The 26,694-nt window shown below is 31.9% G+C and overlaps 2 protein-coding genes across 2 annotated transcripts; both read right to left on the bottom strand.

Moving 5' to 3' along the window:
- Positions 1–17,470: 17,470 nt before the first annotated feature.
- On the bottom strand, positions 17,471–19,871 carry LOC140667086 (trypsin-3-like). The gene is made up of 7 exons (XM_072894774.1): positions 19,772–19,871; positions 19,154–19,269; positions 18,985–19,082; positions 18,435–18,594; positions 18,220–18,330; positions 18,006–18,149; positions 17,471–17,923 (listed from the first exon to the last, which is right to left on the bottom strand). Exons 1-7 carry the CDS (start codon positions 19,824–19,826, stop codon positions 17,666–17,668), a joined length of 942 nt encoding a protein of 313 aa, XP_072750875.1. The 5' UTR covers positions 19,827–19,871; the 3' UTR covers positions 17,471–17,665.
- Positions 19,872–23,194: 3,323 nt separating this feature from the next.
- Positions 23,195–26,193, bottom strand: LOC140663411 (trypsin-like). Its single transcript, XM_072887547.1, has 7 exons — positions 26,057–26,193; positions 25,435–25,550; positions 25,282–25,376; positions 24,739–24,898; positions 24,542–24,652; positions 24,323–24,472; positions 23,195–24,242 (listed from the first exon to the last, which is right to left on the bottom strand). The coding sequence occupies exons 1-7, from the start codon at positions 26,109–26,111 to the stop codon at positions 23,985–23,987; spliced, it is 945 nt and encodes a 314-aa protein (XP_072743648.1). The 5' UTR covers positions 26,112–26,193; the 3' UTR covers positions 23,195–23,984.
- Between the last annotated feature and the right edge of the window lie 501 nt (positions 26,194–26,694).

Genomic DNA, 26,694 nt, shown 5'->3' with positions numbered 1-26,694 from the left:
ATTATTATAAATATAATTGTCAAAGTTAATTAGTAATATTGATTCAAGATAAAAGTGCAAATAGAAATTTCCTTTCTCCTTCTCTCTCTCTCTCTCTCTCTCTCTCTCTCTCTCTCTCTCTCTCTCTCTCTCTCTCTCTCTCTTTCTCTCTTTCTAATATATTGTATAACATATTATATGATAGGTGTTATATTAAATATAATTGTGATAAAAAACACAAGTAAAAATATTAATATAATAGTAAAAATAAATTTTTTTTAAATAAATGCAAAACGCATTCTGTCTAGTTTTATTGAAATATATTATTCATAAGTACTCAATGTGTATATAGTTGCTAATGACGAAGTGTTCATCACAGATACCGAGCACTTTGTTAACGGTTAACTTTTCTCGTTTAACGAAGATGAAGATTATACAATATAATCTTATCTCCTCCAATTGATTCTCGGGACTAATTAAGCTTTCGGCCATGGTTGATATGTCTTTGGCGATGGCATAGTCATGAATATGCAGACCATATATACTCTTTTTTTAAATATCTTTGTTACTCCCCTTTATTTTAAAACCCTCATCATCACAGAAAAGAGGCATCGTTATTGAAAGTAAGTATACTTGAAGGATAACGAACTTTGTTTTTCTTTTCTCCCAATAACTTTTACCAACTCTTTGAAAGATTGATTTAATTTAAAATTTATACTTCCTACGCTAGACTCTGAAAAACTTTCCAAGAGAAAGAAAAATTAAAAATTAAATTTTCAATAAACTAGTGTTCTATAATTTTATTATTATTTTTGTTATAATTTTATTTTACTTTTTATATTATATATTTTGTTTTAAAATAATTTTTAACTATATATATATTTTGTACTTTTTAATTTCATGAAAATAGTTTGAAATTTCTATTAAAATTTAAAATGTGCAACAAATTTATATCTGCAAAATGCGTTTATGATAATCAATACAAACTGGAAAATATATTGTCGGAATTATTCACCGTCTATACGTGAAATCTGAATTTACGTATTAATTCCGAAAACATGATAGTATAGACTGACAACTTTGCTGAACAACGTCGTTGTTCGCAGGAAGATTGCTTAATGAATCCGCTGCGAGACAATGAAGTGGATCCGGAACAAACCCGGTACCATTGTGCGTTGAACTATTGTGTGTTGGACTATTTCATTACTGGCTGGCTGGCAAGCTTTTTGAGAGACATCGTCGTCTCTCTGATTAATTTACTGGCTGGGTTGTACGGAAGGTGAATGTTTTTTTTAGAAACCCGAAAAATCTCGTATGCCGAAAGGAGAAGCACCCTTGATTTCAACCCTCCTTTAAATCCAGCAAACGCATGGTACTTTCTTAGGATAATCCACGGACGATGATAAACCGAACCACGAAGCTTATTTTACATCACAAGTTATATAGAGTATAGAAAATTAAAAAAAACAAATGTGTACTTCTTCTTTTCATATTTTTAGAGAAATATATATGTCAAAAAGTAATTGCAATTGTCGAGTGTAAATAATATATATAAAGATATAATCATTATTTATTTTAATCTTGTAATAAAGTTTTGATATAGTAATACGATCTTGTAATAGTGAAAAAAGGGGGAAATTTTATAGTATCAAAGAAATATTTAGAAGCAAAATTTTATTTACTGAAATAAATTACTACACTTTGACAGCAAATATAGGATAGTAATTTAATAGCAGTTTATCAGATTCGTCATTTAACATTATATAAATGAAACAATGAAGGCTCGCTCGCTCGTAATAAGATCTTGACAAACTCGCCACGTCACGGTATGATTTGTTTCGGACTTTCCCCCCACATTTTCTCGAAATTAATGACCACACCTGTAGAAACCTTGGCGTCGCGACGCCGCCGAGATCATCTGGGGAAGAGGGTCGAGACACAACATATTTCCATCTCTTTCATTCTCTCTCTCTCTTTCTCTCTCTCTCTCTCTGTCTGATTCTCGGTTTCTCTGTTCGCGCGAGATAAATCACCGCGCCAAACGGTGACAATCCCCGTGCTTTCCCTTTTATCCCCGGCACTCCTAAAACGAGTAAATATTCAGCACGTCTGTGTATAACATTTATGACAAAGTTCGGCCGGCTCTCTTTTTATTATTCATGGGAACGCGGAGGGGCGCTTACTCGTCGTCTCGACAGTACGCGCTCGTAAGTACGACGGTCGAATTAAAAAAGTTTTCCTTTAATTAATACGGCCGTTGCTGCTGGCTTGCAGCGCATTCGTAGAGAGTCATGCTCGTGTTTGGCTTTCGAACTACGTAGGAAAAGGAAAAGGGGGGTGGGGGGAGCTTCTCACAAATCGAGATTATCTTCCCTTCTCCCGCTTTCGGCTAATTTCCGTAAAGTTTTGTTTTAATTACATAAAGATACCGCGAAGTATGTCTAATTAGCAAAAGGCAAAGTTCTTTCACGCGGCTGGAGTCGGGATCAGTCACGATTAAAGAAGGCTAATTTAGAACCGACACGAGAATGCTAAATCCAGCAAATAAGCGGAACTTCTGTGGATTTTCGCGGCTGTTTATCTTGCGAGAATGCACGGATAATCTGAAAGTTGTGGTAAACCACGATAAACGGTGGATAATTTGTAACTAACTGAGAACGATCGCCAGCAAACAGCAGTAAGCATTTTACTTAAACCACACGATACTCGTAATGAATTTATTCGTTTAGCTTTGCTTTTTTCATACCCTCTGTTTCAACTTATCCATTATTCATTTAGATTTTCTATTCCAATTACTTTTTATTCGAACGAAAGGTTCTATTATATGTAAAATAAACAGATGCTATATACAAATCAATTAAATTAAATTAAAGTTCATTAAAACATTATACATATATAATATTTATAATATTATATCACACTCCAATAAATTTGAAATAAAGTCTAATAAAAGAAAAAAAGACGAAAGTCTGATCACTGCGAAGAAAAAGGTCATGATTAAAATTCTACTTTGTCTTTGACACGATAATTTTGCTTCATTATGCGAAATATTCGCGGAATAACACCAGAAGAACAGGAAAAGAAGCTACTTGGATTACGTAGGGAATCGCGCATCTCAAGTATTATCTAGTTAGCCGTAAATTGCGTGAGAATCGTACGGTTTGTTCTAGACAACTTCATCAAGCCGGAGTCAGGTACAACGACCGAGTGTTCGAAGTCTCTGAACGAGACGCGTTTAAGGGATTTGTCTGCACTCGTTTTATGCGCAAACTTCCAACTCTTTTTCCCCGAGATCACCCTGTCGAAGTAACTCGCGCGAGTCTCGCTTTTTTGTCCCTCGCGCCAGGACAGTTTATCGCTTTCCCTCCTTTGGGAGAACAGACGTTGCGCTCATTCGGCCGGTGATATGAGTTACTTCTCTCTTCCTTTCTCTCTCTCTCTCTCTCTCCGTAGAAAAACTTAATAAAAATAACGGTATTACGGTTCGCACAGAAGGGTGCCGGCAGTAAGGGTGGCAATTACCTACCTCGACTGACTCTCTTGCAGCCGGGTAAATATAACGTAGCCACCACGAGAAGATGTCGCTCCGGTGCTAGAAGATATATCATGTACGATATTACCAGTTCCTAGACCCCCTTCTAAGCTTCGAAGCACTTGCTAGTTACATTACTCTTGTCGAGTCGCGAAAAAACACTAGCTATTTTTTTATTAAGCAACTTACATAAAATATTTATGTAAAAACATTTTGTACAGATGTTCAGCGAAGAAAAAATTAAAAGAATTGTTTTAACAGCAGAACTCAATTTTTTGTAGCTTAACAAAAAATTTCTTAAATATTGATATCTACTTATGCGATTAAATTAAATATTAAGCTTGATTAAAATTACATTATCATGACAATTAATAACAATTTTTGTCTAACAAAAATTACGCTATATGTAAAGTACATATTAATAGGAAGAATTCTATTTTATTTATATACTTTTTACACAACAAACTCACAAAATATTAAACATCTAGAAATTATATTGTATATATATATATATATATATTTCGATATATGATATACAGTAGATGTATGTACCAGTAGCGGTCATGACTTTTATTTTTAGTGCAAATACAATTTATGACAACGATAAATCGCGCAATTATTATCGCTGTGATAGCGCTTCGTATGCGAGGCAAATGTACAATAAAAGAAACGTAGAAAGAATTTGAGTGAGCAAGGTCCGATTATATGAAACGGCACAAAAATATAACCATATCGTGGGTAGATAAAAGAGGCGAGACCGTATTCACTCTAATTATCAGAAAGGTGATTAGTTCAACAAAAAGGGAGAGCAAAGCCATTTAGATTAGAACCATCCACATAAAAGCATTGTTATCATTAAACGAAATAACTCATTCGTTTGTTCAAAAAATTAGTCTGATACATTATCCTTCTTATTAAGTTAAGCTAAAATTAAATGAGTAAAGCATATCTCTTATATGTGTGAAATATTTGTAAAAACATCGAGATTTAATTAATTATTTTTGTAAGTGTCATATAATATGTAAAATTATCATGTTGCATATTGTTACTTATTATTACAGCATCGTTATACACATATTCGTTACATATTATTAATTTATTTATATCGCTTTTTCGTTCTACAAATATAAAAAGAGTCGCTGAAGTTTCCGATCGAGAACCGGACGCGAGCGTTGGTTAATTTAGATAACTATCTCGGAAACTCATACGCACGCGATGTAACGTCTTATCTGATCGTCGAGAAAAAACGTCGTATGCTTTTACCCTACCGAATGTTGCGCGTCTGCTACCGGTCGTTCCGCCAAGAGAGACAAGTGACCGTATTTCAGTATTACAACTGCGAAGATCGCCGGTAAATATTTGTCCCATTTCTACGCGAGGATCGTAGTAACCGACGAGGGCTGCAGAATGTAATTCCGAAATTTATGGGGAATGACCACGGCAAACGAAAGGGTATGGACGTACGTCACAGGATCAAAAGATCCCGGGCTAGGAGTCTACGGGTTTCTGACGGAGGCAAAAAGGGGGGAACCGAGAAACGACGCGCTTAAGGCAAAGTCGTTACCATGTAACGACTTTTGCCGAATAGCGGGGTGAAATTTTTTGCCGTTGTCTAACAGCATATGCCGAGCAAATGCACGCGCAAACTGTTTATTAACAGGGCGCGGAGAAAATCAATTCTTTCGCCAGACGATGATTTATTCTCTCAAATCATCTCTTAAATGAGTAGCAATTAAGACCCCTGCAATGTACTATTTCATGTCGGATTAAGGGTTTGTAAATCATATCGCTATATTACAGTCTTGTTAATACGCAATTTATTTCACACATACGTATGTACCATACATACATGCTTTGAGCAATTATTTCTTTAATTAACTTAACATCGAGTCTCTGTAAAATAGTGTTTCAATACATAACGTATAATAACATCCTAACTTTGAAATTCTAAAGTAAATTATTTAAATAAATGCAAGCTTAATTCTCGTTTATAACATCATATTAAATAAAATGGAAAAGTCATACTTGTAATAAATAAAAGAAATCAAATTTATCCAACTGAAATTTTTTATAAATATTAAACTATCTTATATATTATTATTTTCCATCTCAAATATATTAAGTAAGTGCAAAAGTTTATGCCCGATTTCAATTGATGATTGTTGATGTTGTACCATTGACCATACTGTTAATACTGTCTACATATTATATATTATATGTATTAATGTATTTGAAATATATTCTCATTTATTATTTAAACATAAAATTGATATATTTTTGTTGTTTTAAAATGTGAGAAAAATAATTAAAAATAATTAATTAAAAAGTTCATTTTTGGCATATTGTAATTTGTGAATTTAGAAATAATGTAACAGTTGGGACTGTTGTAAAAAACATTAAAGAAATTTATCAAGATCACACATTATTTGTAAGAACTATAACAAAAATAGTTTGCATCTAGAGAAAGTGATGTTATCTGTTTTATGGGTTTGCAATGGATTAAATAAAGATTTTTGAAAAAGTTTGACTCTAATTTTTTATTAAAGTGATTACCTGATTATCTGATATCAAAGTTTTTATTTAACTAAAAAATAATTTCCATTATTTTTTACTAATCTTTTTCCAACGTTTTGACAGTATACAGACGCCATAATCATAATGCGCGGTTTATCGTAAAAAATTTTTAAACATAATTTTTTGTAAGAATTACTTCATTGCGATCTTGCCAGATTACATCACCTTCTGAGGGCAAACCATTCCGAGATGCAAAGTATTTTTTTTATAGATTTTACGGATGGTGTACGAGCTTGATAAACCTCTATTTTTTCCCAGCGATTTTTAATCGTTGCGTCTTTTCTAAGCTCACATATGCTGAAATAAACTTTCTCGTCATTCATTTTCAATAATTTTTCTCACAACTGAAAAGCGACAAAAATATATCAATTTTAAATTCAAATGACAGGTGGGAGTAACACTTTTCAAAAGGTATATAGTATGTAGAATGTTACAAACAGTGTAGCTAATGCTGTAATATCAATAATGACATCAATTGAAATCGACACAAACTTTTGCACTCACCCAATACACAAACAGAAACATTCGGTAATATTAATTTGTAAAGCACATGCGCTTCCAAAATTGTCAACGTTAATTATATAAACTACTTTGAAAAATTTCAAAAAAAGGTGCGGCTCGATGCTGCTGCACCTGGCTCGGTGTTGTTATCAGGACAATAATCGAATTATCTACTCAACGGACGGAGGGTTCCTGTTTAGTACGAAGTGAATATCACGTCTATACAGGTTGTTTTTTCGCACTAATTGCTTCCATTTTCAAATTGCATTATACACGCCAAGAGAGCCTAAAAGCGGGCAGTACAGCAGACAGTAATGTTGAAAGTGCGATGGCATCTGGGCACAGTGGGTGCAAACTTCATCAATATCACTGTCAGCGAAAATCATGAAAATTTCTAATGTTCCTCTTAATAATATTTCGTCAACGTGTAACAGAATATGTATAGAAACATCGGTTTCACTGAAGACTAAGCTTCCTCGACAATCAGAAAATATATATATTTATAAATATAAGAATAATAACCTGTAAAGGGGAAATAATTCATATTCGTATATTCATTTATCTAATTGCTTAAAAAATAATCAATAAAAAACATCTTTTCTTTACTACAATTTTATTAAAAAAATAATTTCCCTGTCATAAAATTATTATTATACAACTGACATTTCCTCTATTTTTTTGGAGCAAACGTTGCTCCAAAAACGGCTTCTCGAAATTCTACTTCACCGAGTGCATTCCAAAGCGTTTCGAACACGACACAAGCGACTCCCCCAGTTCCAATTTTGGAATGGACAAGAAATTCCCCGCGATTTTTTTAATTTATTTCTCGGCATCTCGACTAAGAGCGCACGCGCGTCTTTCGGAGGATTGGGCTTCTCTCGCGGACAAAGAATCGTATTTTTAACCGCTTCTTGTTACTGCACCTTGAGCACCGGGGCAGCTCTGCTCTCTCGTCGAAATTTCCTCGTTACCCGAGCTTTATGTCGCGGACATTAAAGAGAAATATGAATGGCTTAAGAGCTCCCGTTAGGTACACGCTTGAAGGAAAATGAGTGAGGAGAGCATACAATACAGCGCACGCGATTCTGCAACAATGAGTTTCTGTCTCGTAATTTGGTGATGCTGGAGAATAACCTCGGCATTTGGAAAATTCAATTTTCGCCTATAATTTTCTTGAAGTTTAATCTTAACAACGAAATTCTGTGTTTATTTACTTATTATAATAATATAAAAATAATATTGTATATGATTATGCATAATTATTTAATAATATTATATCACAATCAATTTTTAATTTTTGGATAAGTTTTTAATTTTTAATATTATTATTTTTGTAGGAAATTAAAATTATTTTATATAGTTATTACAGTTTTTTTTTAATTAAAATATTTCTATTTAAAATTTCATAAGTTTTTATTCTTAGTTGAGACACCATTTTTTATATCATTATTTTTATAAAGCTCATACACACAAAGAAACAAACACTCAACGAAACTTTTTTAACAAAATAGTTTTTAAATTAAAGTACATGTTTTTCACATCTGTAATATTATACTACAATATTTTTCTAAAAATTCGTTGCAATAAAATATATAGCTGTTTTTTCTTTTTAAGAGAATAGAGGAGAAAAGGAAAAAGAACAAACTAAATTAATGAGGAAAAAAAAATTATTATGACATCCTTATTTTCGCTAATTATTTTTGACAAGACTAGGCTAGGTACGCACCCGTATTATCATCAACGATCAGACACTCTGAGGAAAGAAGAAAATCCTACTTAAAATATTAATCTAGTTCCGGTCTGTAACAATGTGTAAAGCTTAGTGCTGAGAAGTGAAATGGATATTAAGAGTTAATGCGGGCAAAACGTACTCTGCAGTTATCAGTTTATTCCGGCCTAGGAGTATGCAACCGGATTTTCGGGAAAATACACACACCGAAACCCTCCAACGGACGACTGAACATACAGGCTTAACGGATACTAACGAAGGGGAGAAAAACCATACAACAGTACACCCGCAAGCGAAATACTGAACAGTGAAATATCAATAATCAACGATACTCTGATATCACAACTATACTCTCGCTTGTATTATTTATTCCCTCCCTTTTTCTCGACGTTTTCCCCAGTGTACTCTCGACTACTCCCGCGTTATTATTTTGGCACTTTTAACGACTGACTTTAGTAGTCATATAATACGTGTGTATATTGTGCGTATGAATTGTTGTTTCTCCTTCCGCCAATACAGCATGCCACGCATTGCGCAGATAACAGGACACTGGGGAGCTATTATGTATCTAGTCGGAATTGTTTCGGATCAAAATAACTTTGTTTTTCATTTTATTATAAATATGCGAATAATATCCGAAACGATCGGGATGTTTTCGATACATACTTGCGAACGAGTGGAAATCCGAATTTAATTCCGATTCAAATGAGATTACGAAAATTATCGTTGACAACTGAAGTATAATTTGTTCAGATTCACTCGATTTCGATAAAATTCGTAATAACTTAAAGAAATAGATAGAATTGCAATCGGATTTGCAACGAAAACTCACGTTTCAGATTAGACATTACGTAATAGCTTTTCTAGTTATTTTTATTCCAAACAAATAAACGTTTTGAGGATTTGGTCAGGTAAAATAAAAAACAATTAATGTCTCCTGTTAAAAAAAAATTAAATTTTAAAAAATATCTAAAAAACGCAATAAATCTAATTATTAATATAAAGTTTATTTCTAGTTATTGTTATAAAGTTTAAAAAAATTTATTTTATCAAATAATTGTTTAGAACAAAATTTCATAAAATTTTGATGTTTCGGGAAAAATATATAAATGTAATGCTTTAAATATTTTGATATTGTTTTATATTTGAAACATAAATTCAAAAAAGGATTTGATTTTAAAGCACGTTGAAACACAATGATAAAAAAACTTAAAATTAAACATAATCTTTCTCGTTACAATTAGCCATAACAATGCGTAGCTATAAATTGATGAAAAAAAAACAATAAGAGAAAGACTTACATAAACAATGTACATCGAGAATATAAATTAATTTCAAAATCCCAAGCGCATATTTTCGATTGCCTAATACATATCACAATTATTTTTTATTTCTCTTAATCTGAAAATTTAAAGGTCCGAGTGTGACAGTAATTGTCGACTCGATGGTATCAATTGTAGATAATTGAATTTCATAATCGTGTTGATAACTCGCAAATATAAAACCCTCACATTTCCCTGTTTGAATAATAATCTGTTTTCACTGATTATTTTCGCTATTATTATTCCAATATCGACGCATTTATGACATGGTCTGCGAGCTTTATAACGTATTTTCCATGTAAACTTGAAATTTCCGGTATTAAAAAGTTTTCATTGTTTGATATAAAATGATAAAATTATGTGTTCTCAGTGATACAGAAATAATATATTTTCATAGTAGCGTTCAAAAATTAATATAACATTTATTGAAATATATATATATATATGTAACAAAATAATATAAATAATATAAAATTAAATTTTGTAGCTTATTTAAGCTAGTATATAAAAAAATAACAGTAACATTTTATATATCTCCGCTACGATAACATATTACAATAAAATAAAATAATCATTTTACGCATTTCATCCGTCACGATAAAATATTGTTAAATTCCCGCGTAGGAGGGTTGTTTTCAGGAAATACAGTATTACGAAAATATTAAAATGAGCCGCGGTGTATGATTCCCAGTGTAGCTATTCTGCGATTTCGGAATTTCCGCAGTTGGCACCCTGCAGGGCGGAACAAGTGGTCGCGAAAAAGCGAGCGTAAGATAAAAAAATCAATGGACGTATGAAAAACAAAGAAAATCGAAAACACTCGTGTGCTCTGTCACGACATTCGTGAGACGTACCGGCGCCAGAACGTATGTAACGACTATTCGTGCGACACAAAGTTATATATGTATTTGCGCCGTTCGCTGCACACTGCCGTTGTTCGTGTACAGAAGCAAAGTTTGAAAAATAGTGGTCTTCTTTATGCTCGTCGCGCGTAACTTTAGGTACCTCAGAGCAAACAAACATTCGAAACTATCCTCCGGGATTTAGATGAGAGATTCGAATATATTGCGATGTGTGAGAACAAAGTAAGAAATACGTATGTACGTTTTGCGCACTTTTTTCCACGTATATTTAAGGTAATTTTCTAAAATAAGAGAGAATTTGCAGCGTCTAGAAATATTCAAATATTTTCGGATAACTGATGATTATAACGTATGATTATGACGTATATCTCCTTGAAAATCTTTTCACCTTAATATTTTGCCTGAGACAACTCAATTTATTTTCTTCTTTCATCGAAAGATTTGTCACAGATCAATGAGAAATCTGCCCTCCTTGACACACGAGTGTGACAAAATGCAGATTCGTGAACACGATTCTTTTACATGTCTGACAAGTTCAAAGGATAAGGGTGCTCGTCCCTCTTAGCTCGTACACGAGGACATTCATTCCGCAGTAAAATCATCTTGTCGAAAGTTCTATTTCTTGCTACGAGAGTAAATCGACAGGATTTCTCGAGAATAACAAACTTAAGCGAAGAAGCGAGTTCTTACGTTACGATTTCTATCATTTCTTTTTAAAGAACGTAAATGACATATAAAATATAAGTAATATATGAGATAAAAAGTAAAAGATTAAAAATAACATTAAAAATTATTAAAAAGCATTAATCTTACAATAATAAATTGTGATTCTAAGCTATTAATAATTTAGTACAAAACAAAGAAAAGAAATCATGATTTCTTTTTTTTTTATTCGCAAAGTCTCAAGCGGAAAAAAAACACCGATCTTTTCTGTTCTGTTTTCAAAGATGCAGAGAAGCGAAAAGGTACGTCCAGTAGCCAAGGGCAAGCTGACAAATGGGAAAGATTTAAGCGGCGCAACCGTCGGCGTGCGCGCATTTTTCATCGGCGAGAAAAGGGCGGTGTGCTCGCTGCGTTAAGTAATTGCATCCCAACGTTCGCTGAAGGCAAAGGATGGGGCGGTCAGAGAAGTGGAGAACGAGACGAAGCATGAAAGAGACGGGAAACCCGTCGCAAGCTGCGAAACCTGTTATCGGGTCTCGTAAAAATATCGAGAAAATCGCAATCCAATTTTCTGAAGAAATTGTATTTTACAATAGTAAAAAAAGCTTGGCTCGTCTAACGTGAAACGCATCGTAAAAGAACAGGCAATCCGCAAAGAACAATCAAAACCGGTTCCTTGAACAATCATTCACATTATAATCATACATGACAATTTTAACTGTGTTTCTTCATTCTTTTTGCACGAAAAAAATATATAAAATATATAGAGATAAAAAAAGTGCGTCGATTAATTCTCAAATAAAAAAAAATCTCCTCAACCGTACTCTCTCAATAAAAAACAGTAAGTTTGTTCAATGCATACACAATATCGTTGGCGTACTATATATATATATATATATATATATATATATATATATATATTTGTCGCGGCATCGCAATCAAGCAGAAAGCAGCGAGACAAAATCGTTTTACCTTGCGGCATATCCTTCCATTTTCCGTTGCCGTCAGATCCCTTGGAGAGCGAGAAACATCGGGGAAAATAACGATAGCCCGCTTTCATCCATTTTCCATAGTTCCGACCACGGTACCGAGCGAGAAAGTTCTTAATGACTCTACCGTACGATCGTCGTTTCGCGCGAGAAAATCCTCGCGGCAGCAGCAGTAGAAGAAGATAACGGGTAGAGCGAAAAAAGAAAGAGAGAGAGAGAGAGAAAACGAGCGGCTTAGATCACGATACAGTAATACGGAATTTCGTAAGCATTAACTTCCGCAATAAACGCTGCTAAGAAATTAACGATAAAGCGTGAGAAACTTCTCGCGCGACGGAAATATTAAACCGCGACGGGAAATCGCGCTACTTGAACTATGATATGTCCGTGCAATCCGTTCTCAACGGCACGGGACGATCGTATAATCTCGTTATTAAAACGCGGATTACCTCGTTCGGCACCCGAAATGTTGGCATTTCATTATTTCGTGAAATTGGTAAATTCAGCGCGATAATTAAGCGTCCGCAAAACTTCAATCTGATGTATATATATTATACCTGATGCCAGAAACTTATCGGAAATAAAATATATGTGTAAATTAATTCGAAATAAATCTGATGTATATTACAATAAACTAAAATTATAACGTAGATAAAAAAATTATATGTATTACGTATAGAAAAAAAAGGATGTTTCTTAGCAAATAATTTAGAATAAATCATTTAACTTTATTATTCAATGACGTGTGTATTATATATTGCTGATTAATTCAATCACATTGTAAACTTCTATCACGTTAAATTATGATGCAAACTGAAAGCATATAGCTCATGAGAATTTATTAATTGGATCGATGAAGACGACTCGCGGATAAATAAACAGTTTTCTTGCATTTAATATTGAAAGATAACGAATACCAGCCAATTAGGCGTCTACGTAGTAGACGCAATTCTGAAACGCAAATAAGTGACTTGGGAATTCCCAAAGCTTGCTCTTGAGACTCGCATACAATAAGCGCAAAAATGATAGGACTAGAGAATAAAACAAGGAGAACGAGAGTAAGTAATAAAGAAAATCATAAAAAAAGAAATGAAATCCATGATGAAAAGAGAATGTTGCGTTTACATTTAATTAATTAGTCGGTCAAAGTCGGCATCCATGGATGTAGAAAAACGAACAAATGTTACTACGGCCGAGATGCATTTAAAATGCATTTCTTTCGTCTTCTTTCGCAAAGTTAACCATTACAAACATCAGCTACATAACGTTACTAGTTCTATCAGTGAAGATTTATCTTATTTGTTAGTACACACAAAAATAAAAACTAAGCTGCAAATAAGAAAAATATAAATGTTAATATAACGGTCATGATATTGAATGTTCTCATCATAGTTTTGTTTTTTTTTTTCATTAGTAATAAAATATAGAATATTTAATAATTAATAGTACAAACTAAAAATATTGCTTTTTCCAATATTAACAGTTATACGAAAGAAAAAAAAAAATATATATATATATATATATATACAATTCGAAATTTCAACACAAAGTTAGTTATAAAAATATATTTTGCATCATAATAATCTATCTTTCGTAAAGCACTCACCCATTGCTTACTTCGTTAGGGAAGTTATTGGAGTTTCCGGTCACATCCACGAGAAATGACTTCCTCGTGTATCTTGAAGCAGTTTCCAGGCGACCATTAATGCGTAACGGAGTCATTAAGCGTTCCATTGAGATTCGCTCGTGACACGAAGTCGACACGAAGTCCTCTTACCATCTCGCAACTTTAAATGCGTCGTAAAATTATTCTTGATCACGTAAGCGATCTTCATCAGCCTGCATTGTGTGTTTAACAAAAAATGATTAATCTATTTATGTTAAATAAGCCAATGTGAATTTATATCAATCATATATCAACCATTCAAAGGCTGTATTGACGTTTATATCTAATTAAAAAGACATCGAGCCTTCAATTATACTAATGTAATAATGTCTAACAATGACTTTTATGAACGTTTAAATAAACAATAATTTAAATCACGAAGAAATGAGTTCTAACTAGATATAATCATATAATCTAATACAATGAGATCAATTCAAAAGATGAGAAATATCATATCTCTTGTTCAACCAATTTTTGCCATTGTACTTTCAATGAAAATGCCTATGCACGGTCGGATATAGTACTATTAACATAATAAGTTCGCCCACACATAGTATCCATTGATTTTGTCGAATATACCATTATAATAAACGCTTGTATCGAGAGTAAACATCTTCCTTTCAAATGCGAAGTTCGACGTCCAAGCAATGAAAGCGCGTTTCTTTCTTCGCTAGCTTGCGAGAAAAGTGGAGCTCCGTCATGAATAGTCCACTATGTTTATCGCTCTTCGAATCCACTCTCCCGTTCTCAGCTCCGATTCTAAGAGTAATTAGAGAGAACTTCATCGTCGGGAGCGCTTTGTCCCACTCTACCGATTTCAGCTTACGAATTTAACTCGCTGTCGCATTTGTGCGCTCGACGAAGTTCTTCGCTTCATAGAAAATGCAAACTTTTAATTTATTTAAAACCCCGGACGCACGATACGGAGAAAGCCAAAAAGTTCTCCCCCACGCGAGAGCGAGTTTGGGCTCTGTATATCTTCCTAATGAATTCTTATTCGATCCCGGGATTAAAGAGGTCACGAATGGACTTTGTCGGTACGCAACATTCCCTTTCTCCACTTTCGGTCGGGGGAATAACATGTACACAGGGCTGAAAGCCACAGGGGTATCGGAAGGCCGTGAAAAACGCCTTCATGAGTTTAAAAAAAAAAAAAACGAAGCTAAAGGGACGAGAATGTATCAAAAGTTATGTTTCAGATGAAACGTGGTAATATTCACCCTATTTTTCCTTCTTTCTTTCTCCCTCCTTCTTGCTCTTGCGAATCATTCGTCTCCTGATCTTATACTCTGCTTTTTTCTTCACCCATTTCTCCTTCGTACTCTCGCGATCACTTCATGAGTATCGATCGAGCCCATACGACCTTAAAATCCCTGCGAGAAGCGTGCCTCGAGTTTCCACGAGGATTAACTTTCGGAAGCGGAAGTCTGTCTTAGAAGATTACGGTCACGCGAACCGGAAGAACTTGAACATTCACGCGAAAGTACAAGTACGGTCGATATGCGTCCGGGTTTTGCCAATTAAAATGTATCGAGATTTCCTTTTATAATAATATTTTAAGTAATAAAATTTATATACTACAATATTTTATATATAATATTTACGAGATATATTAATTAATTAGCTTCTGTTGCTCTCTCTTGTCCAGAATATTAAAAAATAATTACGTGATTTCAGCCTTTTACTTATTATTTTTCGAATATATATTTCATATTTTATTACCAGGGGAGGTGGGTACTTATATGCGTTTTATCCTTGCCAAATAAAATATATTAACATCTCGTTTTATGACATCCCAAGTAGATGTACTATTAATGTATGAGATGCATTTACGAGATACCTACTAATTAAAATCGACTATTATTGTTCGACTGGAATAATCGGATAAACCATCGTTTATTATTCGGTCAGGATATTGTATAATATTTCATATTTTATCAATTTACAATATCTCAAAGATTACCTCTGAAAGTCACGATAAACTTCGACATTTAAAAACTCACTATAAACAAGTTGCTTATTTGTTTGTGAGTTTAGTAATTTTAATAAGTACACTTTTTAATCTTTAATTTCTATGCATCTTTCAAGAAACAAGCCATTTAATTACATTAAATAATTACATTAACAGTTTCTTTTAGCTACGTAATTCAATTTCCGTAATTTTTTCGTAACTCGCTTCACGTGTACGTAGCAAATATTAGCGCACGAAATTTATATCCAATTTAAAAGAGCAGCAGCAAGAGTCTCCTCTACATTTCTTTGAAGGTACCGGCAGGTTCGCGCAGAATTTAATACCAACGCAGCGAAACCAGCAGACTCGGCAAAGGAGTTAGATGATTCGCGAATATACCACAGACATTTCCCCATCTTGACACCGAGCAATCCGCTAATACATTTCTCGAGATATCATCCGCCACGTATTAAGTGGGCATGAGCTTTTTGCACGTCTGCCGGAGCTACTTTTCGTTTGAGATCAAAGTGGATATATTTTTATAGGTTTATCTCGTCTTTTTTCCTTTACATTCTCTTCTTGTTCTCGCATGCAAAAATCAAGAAAAAATTATACCTCGTGACCCTTTCACATCTAATAGAACACACACACACATATATATATATATATATATATATATATATATATATATATGCGTGCGTGTGTAAATAACATACAATTATACGTAAGATAAGACAAATGAACAAATATTCTTTAACGTATTTGTGTATGCTTAAGTTAAAAATGTTAGATGCACACTTTTAATTAAAGTGTTTTTTAAATCTATTTATATACAGAAATACAACCAAATCCAGTATTTAGTAAAAATAATTAAGATACTGATTAAGATAACGATGTTGATAATAATAATTTTAGCACACCAGACCTGATACTTTTGATGTTGAATAACTGACAATTTTATAAAAACTAAAATTACATGAGTATAAATACTTACATGTTTAAATAGTAATACATAAGTTAAATATAAAAAATTATACAGAGTGGCAAAATAATTAAGTATTAAAAACATTAATTTAAGAAAATATTAAAGAAACCGATAGATAGTAAAATTAATTAAATTTTTAATTATAATATTGTATATACAGAATGTCATTTATAATTATATATAGTTATAAAAGTAAAATAAAACTCACCTCTTAAATACGCATTTATTCTTTCTCCTGGTAAGATAATGGACTTTCTACGAGATAAAATGGTATCTCTGTATCCTATTGTCGTACAGAGATATCGAACATTCCACAAATTGTGCAATTGTGGAGCTAGAACTTTAATTACTAAGGCATATTTTTCAAACTTGGAGTAAAGAAAGATTTCAAGGAGGATTTTAAAATGTACTTTAAATGTGATATAGTCAAGATGTTGAAGAAAACAAAATGAAAGATTGATTTAAAAAAATAAGAAAATAAGAAATATTTATATATAAATATTATTTAAAAATTTATTGATTTTTACAAAAACATATTGATTGCGTTAAATTTCCTTTAAGTTTATTGTTATAAAACATGAACAATCATGTATTAACGTATCAATCCTATTACGTGAAATGTCTTATAAAATACAGAATATTTGTCAAAATAACAAATTCTAATACATAATGCTTTTGAAATTTTATACATACAACTGTTAAACCATGTGCAACTACTTAAACATCTTATTAATATTTTAAATTTTATTCATCTCGTGAAGAATTTTATTACATTAAATATAGTGTTATTTAAAACCATACTCATAAATACCGTTCTACATTTGTAGAAGTTGTTAATTGCTTTTTTTTTGTTTAACATCATCAAACAGTATAGTCATTAATATGCCAACAAAGACTTTTGATTTCAAGAATCAGGATATCACCGATAACAATACAAAGAAAAAAGAAATCATCAAGATTATAATCGTTGGCATTTTATGCGTACCATTATTAGATCTTGAATTATTAAATCCTTGCAGGATTATTATATTTTCATTCTCTGATATCCAATTCAGATAGTAAAAGATGTCTGTATACACTCCAGGGAACTTTGGCCTCCCGCAACCAATGCCGAAAGAAACGATACCGGTTAAAATACCATTGCAGATCATCCCACTGCCAGAATCACGCTGGAACGTTCGAAAAAAAACAAAGTGTACAGTAAGATAATTTACAAATTACATAGATTATAAATGAGAGAATGCGCATTACTTGACACGCGTCTTTTCCTCCTTCCAGGTAGCCGGCGCAAAACATTCCTGACAAATATGTTGAGTTTAGTAGTTCGTGACATTCTGTTGTTGATCGAATAGGCAGATCTACATACATCAAGTCATTGGATGCTACCGGGACATCCTGAAGTATTTTTTTCTAGTTAAAAATAATTGTTCAACAATTAAAGAAGCCCCCGCACATATATACTCACCGTCGTTAGTAAACCCCATCCTGATACTTGACAGAGAGTTCGGGATACAATGGGGTTTGTCGGTAAAGGAACACTATGAACTTCTGGAGTGAACTCAAAGGGTGCCGATAACTATGAAAACCAAATATTTTATTACTTATATTATTGTATTATTATTTATATTTTAAAAATCACGAGAACATTAAAGGTTGTAAAAAGATATAACATAATCGTACTTGTAAAACGGCAATATCGTTTTGCAAATAATTCGATTTATACTCCGGATGAGTTCTAAATTCTTCCACACCCCTCTCCTGTCTCGTCACAGTACTCTCATTTAGCTTTAGCACTCCTCCGACCACGATAATCTCCCGTAGTGAAATAAGGGTACCATTGCTACATAATTAATTAGTAGTATTAATCACTATAAATTCACTATAATTTGTAATTAATATTAAATACTCTTTTTAAGCGCATACGCTAATGTACATGAATAGATTTATTAATTATTCAATGTTTTGCTATAAAGATATTGTACTAAAAGAAGATTAAAGTATATAGATAAAATATATAAAATAGATTGAAATATATTAAATTAATCATCATTAATTTGTCATAAAATTTTGTATTTCCTACAATGTGCAAAGTTAGTATAGAGAAAATGAAAGAAACGCAAACATCAACAACGGTTTTAAAATAATATAATAATCAATAAGAGTGTATATTTAAAATGTCGTTGATGTGTGGTTAATATATCTATTTAAAATTTCATTAAGTTATACATACATATGAAACATACAGTGCGCTGCAGTAAGTACTAGTTTGATGCTAATGATGCTTCCGCCGCAGTAATGGATTCCAGTCCTAGTATTCATCAGAGAAACCTGAGAAGATGTTTACTTCTCAGATTCATGTTAAATTAATAAGGTAGATTAATAAGGTAGGTAAATATTACCTGATGCGGAAATTGTCTAGGAGCTGCCTTTGTCCCATTAACTATACGACTACTTAAATTAAGCCGCATTGACTTCACATTATGATAGGTAGAAATTTTCACGAAATTTATCGAGCCTGGTGCATAAATTATTATTATTATTACCATTAACAACGCATATGGCTTCGTGCTGTGTCTATTGTGATAAATAAAATTTAAATTGTCTAATGGCAAAAGGATTCATTGATAGAATAGAATTCATAACAATTTCGAATTATATTGCGATGCATGAATTATTTAATGCATTACTCGCCGCGGGCGTAAAAACTATGTTTCGGAGTATATGGTCGGCGGTAATTATCGACCAGTTAAATGAAAAATTAATTAACCGTTGCAATTTTACCCAAGCGTGAGTAATCCCCTATCAATCTCACTCTCCTTGTGCAGTATTTTGCACATATTTTGATTCGATTATGCATATTAATGTAGTATGCTAAAATTATCTCTCATCGTTGTCCACAGCAAAATCTCATTGGTTTTCAAAAACAGAAGTAATCAGAAACATTGCTTTTTAGCGATTCACAAATTCTAAATCAGTTTCGTTGGTGCACTTAGGTATAGAGCTTTTTTCACACTTACCATGAAGACACGAAAACGTAAGAAACACCAGTGTCAGAAATAACACAGACCGCATTGTTTTTCATTCACGAAAATTCACTTAGTCGTTGTCGAAGTTCAACTGTTCCTTATATACAGCAGTGTATGAAGAAATTTGTTATCAGATTGATGCTAAACATAGGTTTTTATCGTAGTTATCCGTTATCGGTTACTATCTTCGGTTAATTGAGATGACCCACATTTGTCAATATAACATCTTTCTTCGTATGTATTCGTGCAATCTCCTGTTTTATTGTTATCATACTTTGAATTTTTCTTTCAACTGTTTTACAATTGTTATAACGTTACATGCCATACAGCACCGAAACTTTCAGTTACATTGCAGGAACATTGTAAGTTTTAATTATAGACGTATAATAAATAGACTGCGTGTTTGGCTGCAAAAGTGTACAAACTTTAGAAAGATGCTTTTCACACCAATGCTCTCTTTGTCTAACAATGCTAGAGTGGGACTAGAAGTAGGGGTAGAAATTTAATATGGCCGCGGTTTTGACAGTTTGTTTGACAGCATTCTACCCCTACTTCTATCCCCACTCTAGCATTGTTAGACAAAGAGAGCATTGGTGTTCAAAGCATCTTTCTCTTTCTAAAGTTTGTACATACATCCTTAAAGCTGAAAACAAAGGCCTTGCGCAGTCTATTTATTATACGTCTATGGTTTCAATGTAATATTGCATGGACATTACAGAGACATACTATCGCAATATTTCATCGAAATAATCCAACAATATTGCAGAAACTTTCTGCGTAAGCCGCGGCGTTGGGTGCGTTAAGTTTTATAATGCGTCGTCTGTTCAATTTTCAGTGGTGCACGCATATGTGTACGCGGTATATATTATCGTATTAGTTTTCCTCTTTTCCTGGGGATCGATCATGTAATTTTTTTTAAGTAAAAACATGAAAAATGAAAAATTTTATTATTCTGATTGGTTAATTTTAACAATTTTCATTTTTCACATTTTTATTTAAGAGAAAAGAATTACATGATCGATCCCCTCTGATTACATATTTTGATAAAACTCACAAGGAGTGAAAAAAATTCGCAAGGAGAAAAAAAAATAAATAAAAATATTATTCTTTTATCCAATTATTGATTTAGATAAAATGTCTTTGCTTGAAGGTCTAATAATATGTTGTAGGTTATAGCAATAACGTGGCTTTATTTTTTGGTTCAGTAAAACCATTGTGACAAACATTTATTTTTATTACAGATATTTATAAAAGATCTAAAAAATAAGAATATAAGAGATAGATAAGATGCGCACTCTTATCGCGATAACCTTTTTGTAAATATTTGACATATGTCACTCTCACGATCACTAAGGCCTGTTCTACAATAGCTGTCGTAAGTTGGATGTCGGAAGAGTTGACCAATCACAGTTGACTTTAAAGAAAAGAATAATCGAATATGATTGGGTAACTCTTACGACATCCGATTTACGACAACTATTGTAGAACCGGCCTAAACGACATAAACAAAGACAATTATAAAACATCACGATTTTTTCCTAGATTTTTGGTTATTTGCGTTATATTTTCGAAGATGTCCGAAGATGAGACAACTCATAACGCAATGTACAAACATAGCTTACAGAATACAATTTTTGGCAAAGGTGCGTTACGAGATAACGCATTTGTCGTTAGCAAATATATAACGCAAAAAGTTACAGAATAGACCCCTAGTATACACTAGTGCTTGCCAACCGAATTCGTTATTATTTGTTTCAATTAAAATAAGTATAATTAATATGATTATTTATTCATTTCTAGGCATACGTGTGCAACCTCAAATGCCACGATTGTAGAATAATATATCTACTGAAGAAGAAATATTATTGCAACATTGTTTAACAATGGCTAAATTTTTACAATATAAAAGTATAGAGTGCAATGAATAATATTATTAAAATGTTTCGTATTAACGTATTATGTAATGTATCTTAAAAAATATTAAAATATGTTTAGTGCATTGTTTATAACATTATATAAATTTTAAATTATATTATTATTATATTATTAAGTCTAAATACAATATTAATTCTAAAATAAAAATGTATAACCAACTCATTAAATTGCTTTTACTCTTTTAAAAATTTATAATTACGGTGAAAGGCAGTAAATTTCACATGTTGCTACACATACATGTCATACACTTACAAATATTTTAAATTTTAATTAGTAAATATATATTATATATATTATAGGGCATCAGAGATAAACATATAATTTATTAATATTATAATTAAAAATAATATTTTTATAATCATTTTTCACCTATGTGATATCATCTATCTGTATTCACAATATTATTTATACATTGAAATCTGAAGTTTAGTATATGACATGTCGATGGCAATGTGTGGAATTACTACTTTTTACTGTAATGTTGATATTTTATTGCAATATCTCCTAGGGCGGACATTTCAATTTTGCCGCAATCTTGCAACAATATTGCAGAGATATTTCGAAACATTGTAACTGTGAAGTTCAGTTCAGATGTAATAACTTACTCGAAATATCGTTGTTCCTAACACTGTGTGTTAAAAGATCAGCTGCCATTGACAAGAAAAAAGATAAGAAACAGCAAATAACTCGTGACCTTTTCACATCTAATAGGACACATATATGCGTGCGTGTGTAAATAATTAATACAATTATACGTAAGATAAGACAAATGGAGAAATATTCTATAAAAGTTAAAAATGAGAATTGCACACTTTTAATTAAAGTGTTTCTTAAATCTATTTATATATATAAATACAACTAAAATCAGTTTTTAATGAAAGTAATTAAGATACTGATTATGATAACAATGTTGTTAATAATAATTTTAACACACCAGACCTCATACTTTTGGTGTTGAATAATTGATAATTTAAAAAAAACTAAAATTATGTGAATATAAATACATGTTTAAATAATAATACATTATAAGTTAAATATAAAGAATAATACAGAGTGACAAAATAGTTAAGTATTAAAAACATTAATTTAATAAAATATTAAAAAACCGATAGATAATAAAATTAATTAATATTTTAATTATAATATTGTATATATAGAATATCATTTATAATTATATATAGTTATAGTAAAATAAAACTCACCTGTTAAATACGTATTTAATCTTTCTCCTGATAAGATAATGGACTTTCTACGAGATAAAATGGTATCTCTGTATCCTATTGTCGTACAGAGATATTGAACATTTCACGAATTGTGCAATTGTGGAGCTAGAACTTTAATTACTGAGGCATATTTTTCAAATTTGGAATAAAGAAAGATTTCAAGGAGGATTAAAATGTACTTTAAATGTGATGTAGTCGAGATATTGAGGAATATAAAATGAAGGATTGATTTAATAAAATAAGAGAATAAGAAATATTTATATATGTAAAGGAAATTTAACGCAATTAATATATTTTTATATAAAAACCAATAAATTTTTAAATAATATTTATATATGTCGTAGGCAAATGATTATTTTAGGAAAATAGCTTTTGACTAGGCAAATGGTTATCTGGCTGTACTGTCAGCCTTGGTAGTTTCTGCGCTCTCAAGTTTTGTCATATTTTTTTATGGGGACGGGGCTGCGCCTCGTTCCCCTATGCACTCTATCCCCCTATGCTTAGATGAGAATCTAAGCGTTCTTTTCCAAAATGTACTTTTTAGTACGTACACGCTAGATAGCATTTGCCTAGTCAAAAGCTATTTTCCTAAAATAACCATTTGCCTACGACATATATAAATATTATTTAAAAATTTATTGGTTTTTATATAAAAATATATTAATTGCGTTAAATTTCCTTTAAGTTTATTGTAATAAAACATCAACAATCATGTATTAATGTATCAATCCTATTACGTGAAATGTCTTATAAAATACTGAATATTTGTCAAAATAACAAATTCTAATACATAATGTCTTTTGAAATTTTATACATACAACTGTTAAATCATGTGCAACTACTTAAACATGATCTTATTAATATTTTAAATTTTATTCATCTCGTTTTTAGACAAGAATTTTATTACATTAAATATAGTGTTATTTAAAACCATACTCATAAATACCGTTCTACATTTGTAGAAGTTGTTAATTGCTTTTTTTTTGTTTAACATCATCAAACAGTATAGTCATTAATATGCCAACAAAGACTTTTGATTTCAAGAATCAGGATATCACCGATAACAATACAAAGAAAAAAGAAATCATCAAGATTATAATCGTTGGCGTTTTATGCGTGCCATTATTACATCTTGAATTATTAAATCCTTGCAGGATTATTACATTTTCATTCTCTGATATCCAATTCAGATAGTAAAAGATGTCTACATACACTCCAGGGAGGTTTGGCCGCGCGCAACCTTCGCCGCCAGAAACGACACCGGTTAAAATACCATTGCAGACCATCCCACCACCAGAATCACCCTGGAACGTTAAAAAAAACAAAGTGTACAGTAAGATAATTTACAAATTACATAGATTATAAATGAGAGAATACGCATTACTTGACACGCGTCTTTTCCTCCTTCCAGGTAGCCGGCGCAAAACATTCCCGCTGGCAAATCTGTTATGTTTACAAGTAGTTCGCGACATTCTGTTGTTGATCGAATGGGCAGAACTACATACATCAAGTCATTGGATGCTACCGGGACATCCTGAAGTATTTTTTCTAGTTGAAAATAATTGTTCAACAATTAAAGAAATCCTCGCACATATATACTCACCTCCGCTGAATAACCCCATCCTGACACTTGACAGAGAGTTTCGGGTACAATGGGATTTGTCGGTAAAGGAAGACTATGAACTTCTGGAGTAAACTCAAAGGGTGCCGATAGCTATGAAAACCAAACATATATTATTTGTATTTTAAAAGTCACGAGAACATTAAATCAGATTGTAAAACAATATAACATAATCGTACTTGTAAAACAGCAACATCGTTTTGTAAAGTATTCAAATTAAACTCCGGATGAGTTCTAAATTCTTCCACACCCCTCTCCTGTCTTGTCACAGTATTCTCATTTAGCTTTAGCACTCCTCCGACCACCATAATCGTCCATGGTGGAATAAGGTTACCATTGCTACATAATTAATTGTTTTACTTCAATTTCATTATAATATTGTGATTAATATTAAATACTCTTTTTAAGCGCATACACTAATGTACATGAATAGATTTACTGATTATTCAATGTTTCGCTATAAAAATATTGTACTAAAAGAAGATTAAAGTATATAGATTAAATATATAAAATAAATAAAATAGATTAAAATATATTAAATTAATCGTCATTAATTTGTCATAAAATTTTGTATTTCCTACAATGTGCAAAGTTAGTATAGAGAAAATGAAAGAAACGCAAAGTTAACAACAGTTTTAAAATAATATATAAACGTATATATTTAAAATGTCGTCGATGTGTGATTAAGATATCTATTTAAAATTTCATTGGGTTATACATACAGATACATACAGTGCGCTGCAGTAAGTACTAATTTGATGCTAATAATGCTTCCGCCGCAGAAATGGTTTCCAGTCCAAGTACGCATCAGAGAAACCTGAGAAGATGTTTACCTCTCAGATTTATGTTAAATTAATAAGGTAGGTAAATATTACCTGATGAGGAAATTGTCTAGGCGTTGCCTTTGTCCCATTAACTATACGACTAGTTAAATTAAGCCACATTGACTTCACATTATGATAAGTAGAAATTTCCACGAAATTTGTCGAGCCTGGTGCATAAATTATTATTATTATTACTATTAACAACGCATATGGCTTCGTGCTGTGTCTATCGCGATAAATAAAATTTAAATTGCCTAAGAGCAAAAGGATTCATTGATAGAACAGAATTCATAACAATTTCAAATTACATTGCGATGCATGAATTATTTAATGCATTATTCGCCGCGGGCGTAAAAACTATGTTCCGGAGTATATGTATGGTCGACGGTAATTATCGGCCAGTTAAATGAAAAATTAATTAACCGTTGTAATTTTACCCAAGCGTGAGTAATCCCCTATCAATCTCACTCTCATTGTGCAGTACTTTGCGCTTATTTTGATTCGATTATGCATATTAATGTAATATGCTAAAATTATCTCTCATTGTTGTCCACAGCAAAATCTTATTGATTTTCAAAAACGGGGATAATCAGAAACATTGTTTTTTAGCGATTCACAAATTCTAAATCAGTTTCGTTGGTGCACTTAGGTCTAGAGCTTTTTTCACACTTACCATGGAAACACGAAAACGTAAGAAACACCAGTGTCAGAAATAACACAGACCGCATTGTTTTTCATTCACGAAAATTCACTTAGTCGTTGTCAAAGAGCAACTGTTCCTTATAGCAATGGCAGTGTATAAAGAAATTTGTTATCAGATTGATGCTAAGCATTGGTTTTTATCGTAGTTATGTTATCGGTTATCGGTTACTATCTTCAGTTAATTGAGATCCACACTGATCAATATAACATCTTTCTTCGTATGTATTTGTGCAATCTCCTGTTTTATTGTTATCACACTTTGAATTTTTTTTCAACTGTTTTACAATTGTTATAACGTTACATATATCTCTCACTGGTCGTACTTTTATTTTTACGATAAATTTCACTGGAAAATTTTCTTTATCCACATTTTTCTTTCTCTAGCAATTTTAATAACTTATTTATTAATAGGTGTGTGTGTGTGTGTGTGTGTGTGTGTGTATTTTTTAAATTGTAGAAAAGTAAAATACAATGTTTTTAACTATGTTATAATAAATTAATAAATATTCTATAATAAATCATAGAAATAAAAGGAGTTCTGATAAAAAAATTAATTTGTAGAAAACCTGGTCGTCACCTGTGCAAAATTTCAGTATTACTGTTTTAAAT

The sequence above is a fragment of the Anoplolepis gracilipes genome, chromosome 1 (genome assembly GCF_047496725.1).
Source record: "Anoplolepis gracilipes chromosome 1, ASM4749672v1, whole genome shotgun sequence".
NCBI classification, from domain to species: domain Eukaryota; kingdom Metazoa; phylum Arthropoda; class Insecta; order Hymenoptera; family Formicidae; genus Anoplolepis; species Anoplolepis gracilipes.
The sequence above is the reverse complement of the archived record's forward strand: the minus strand, read 5'-3'. Positions and strand labels throughout refer to the sequence as shown.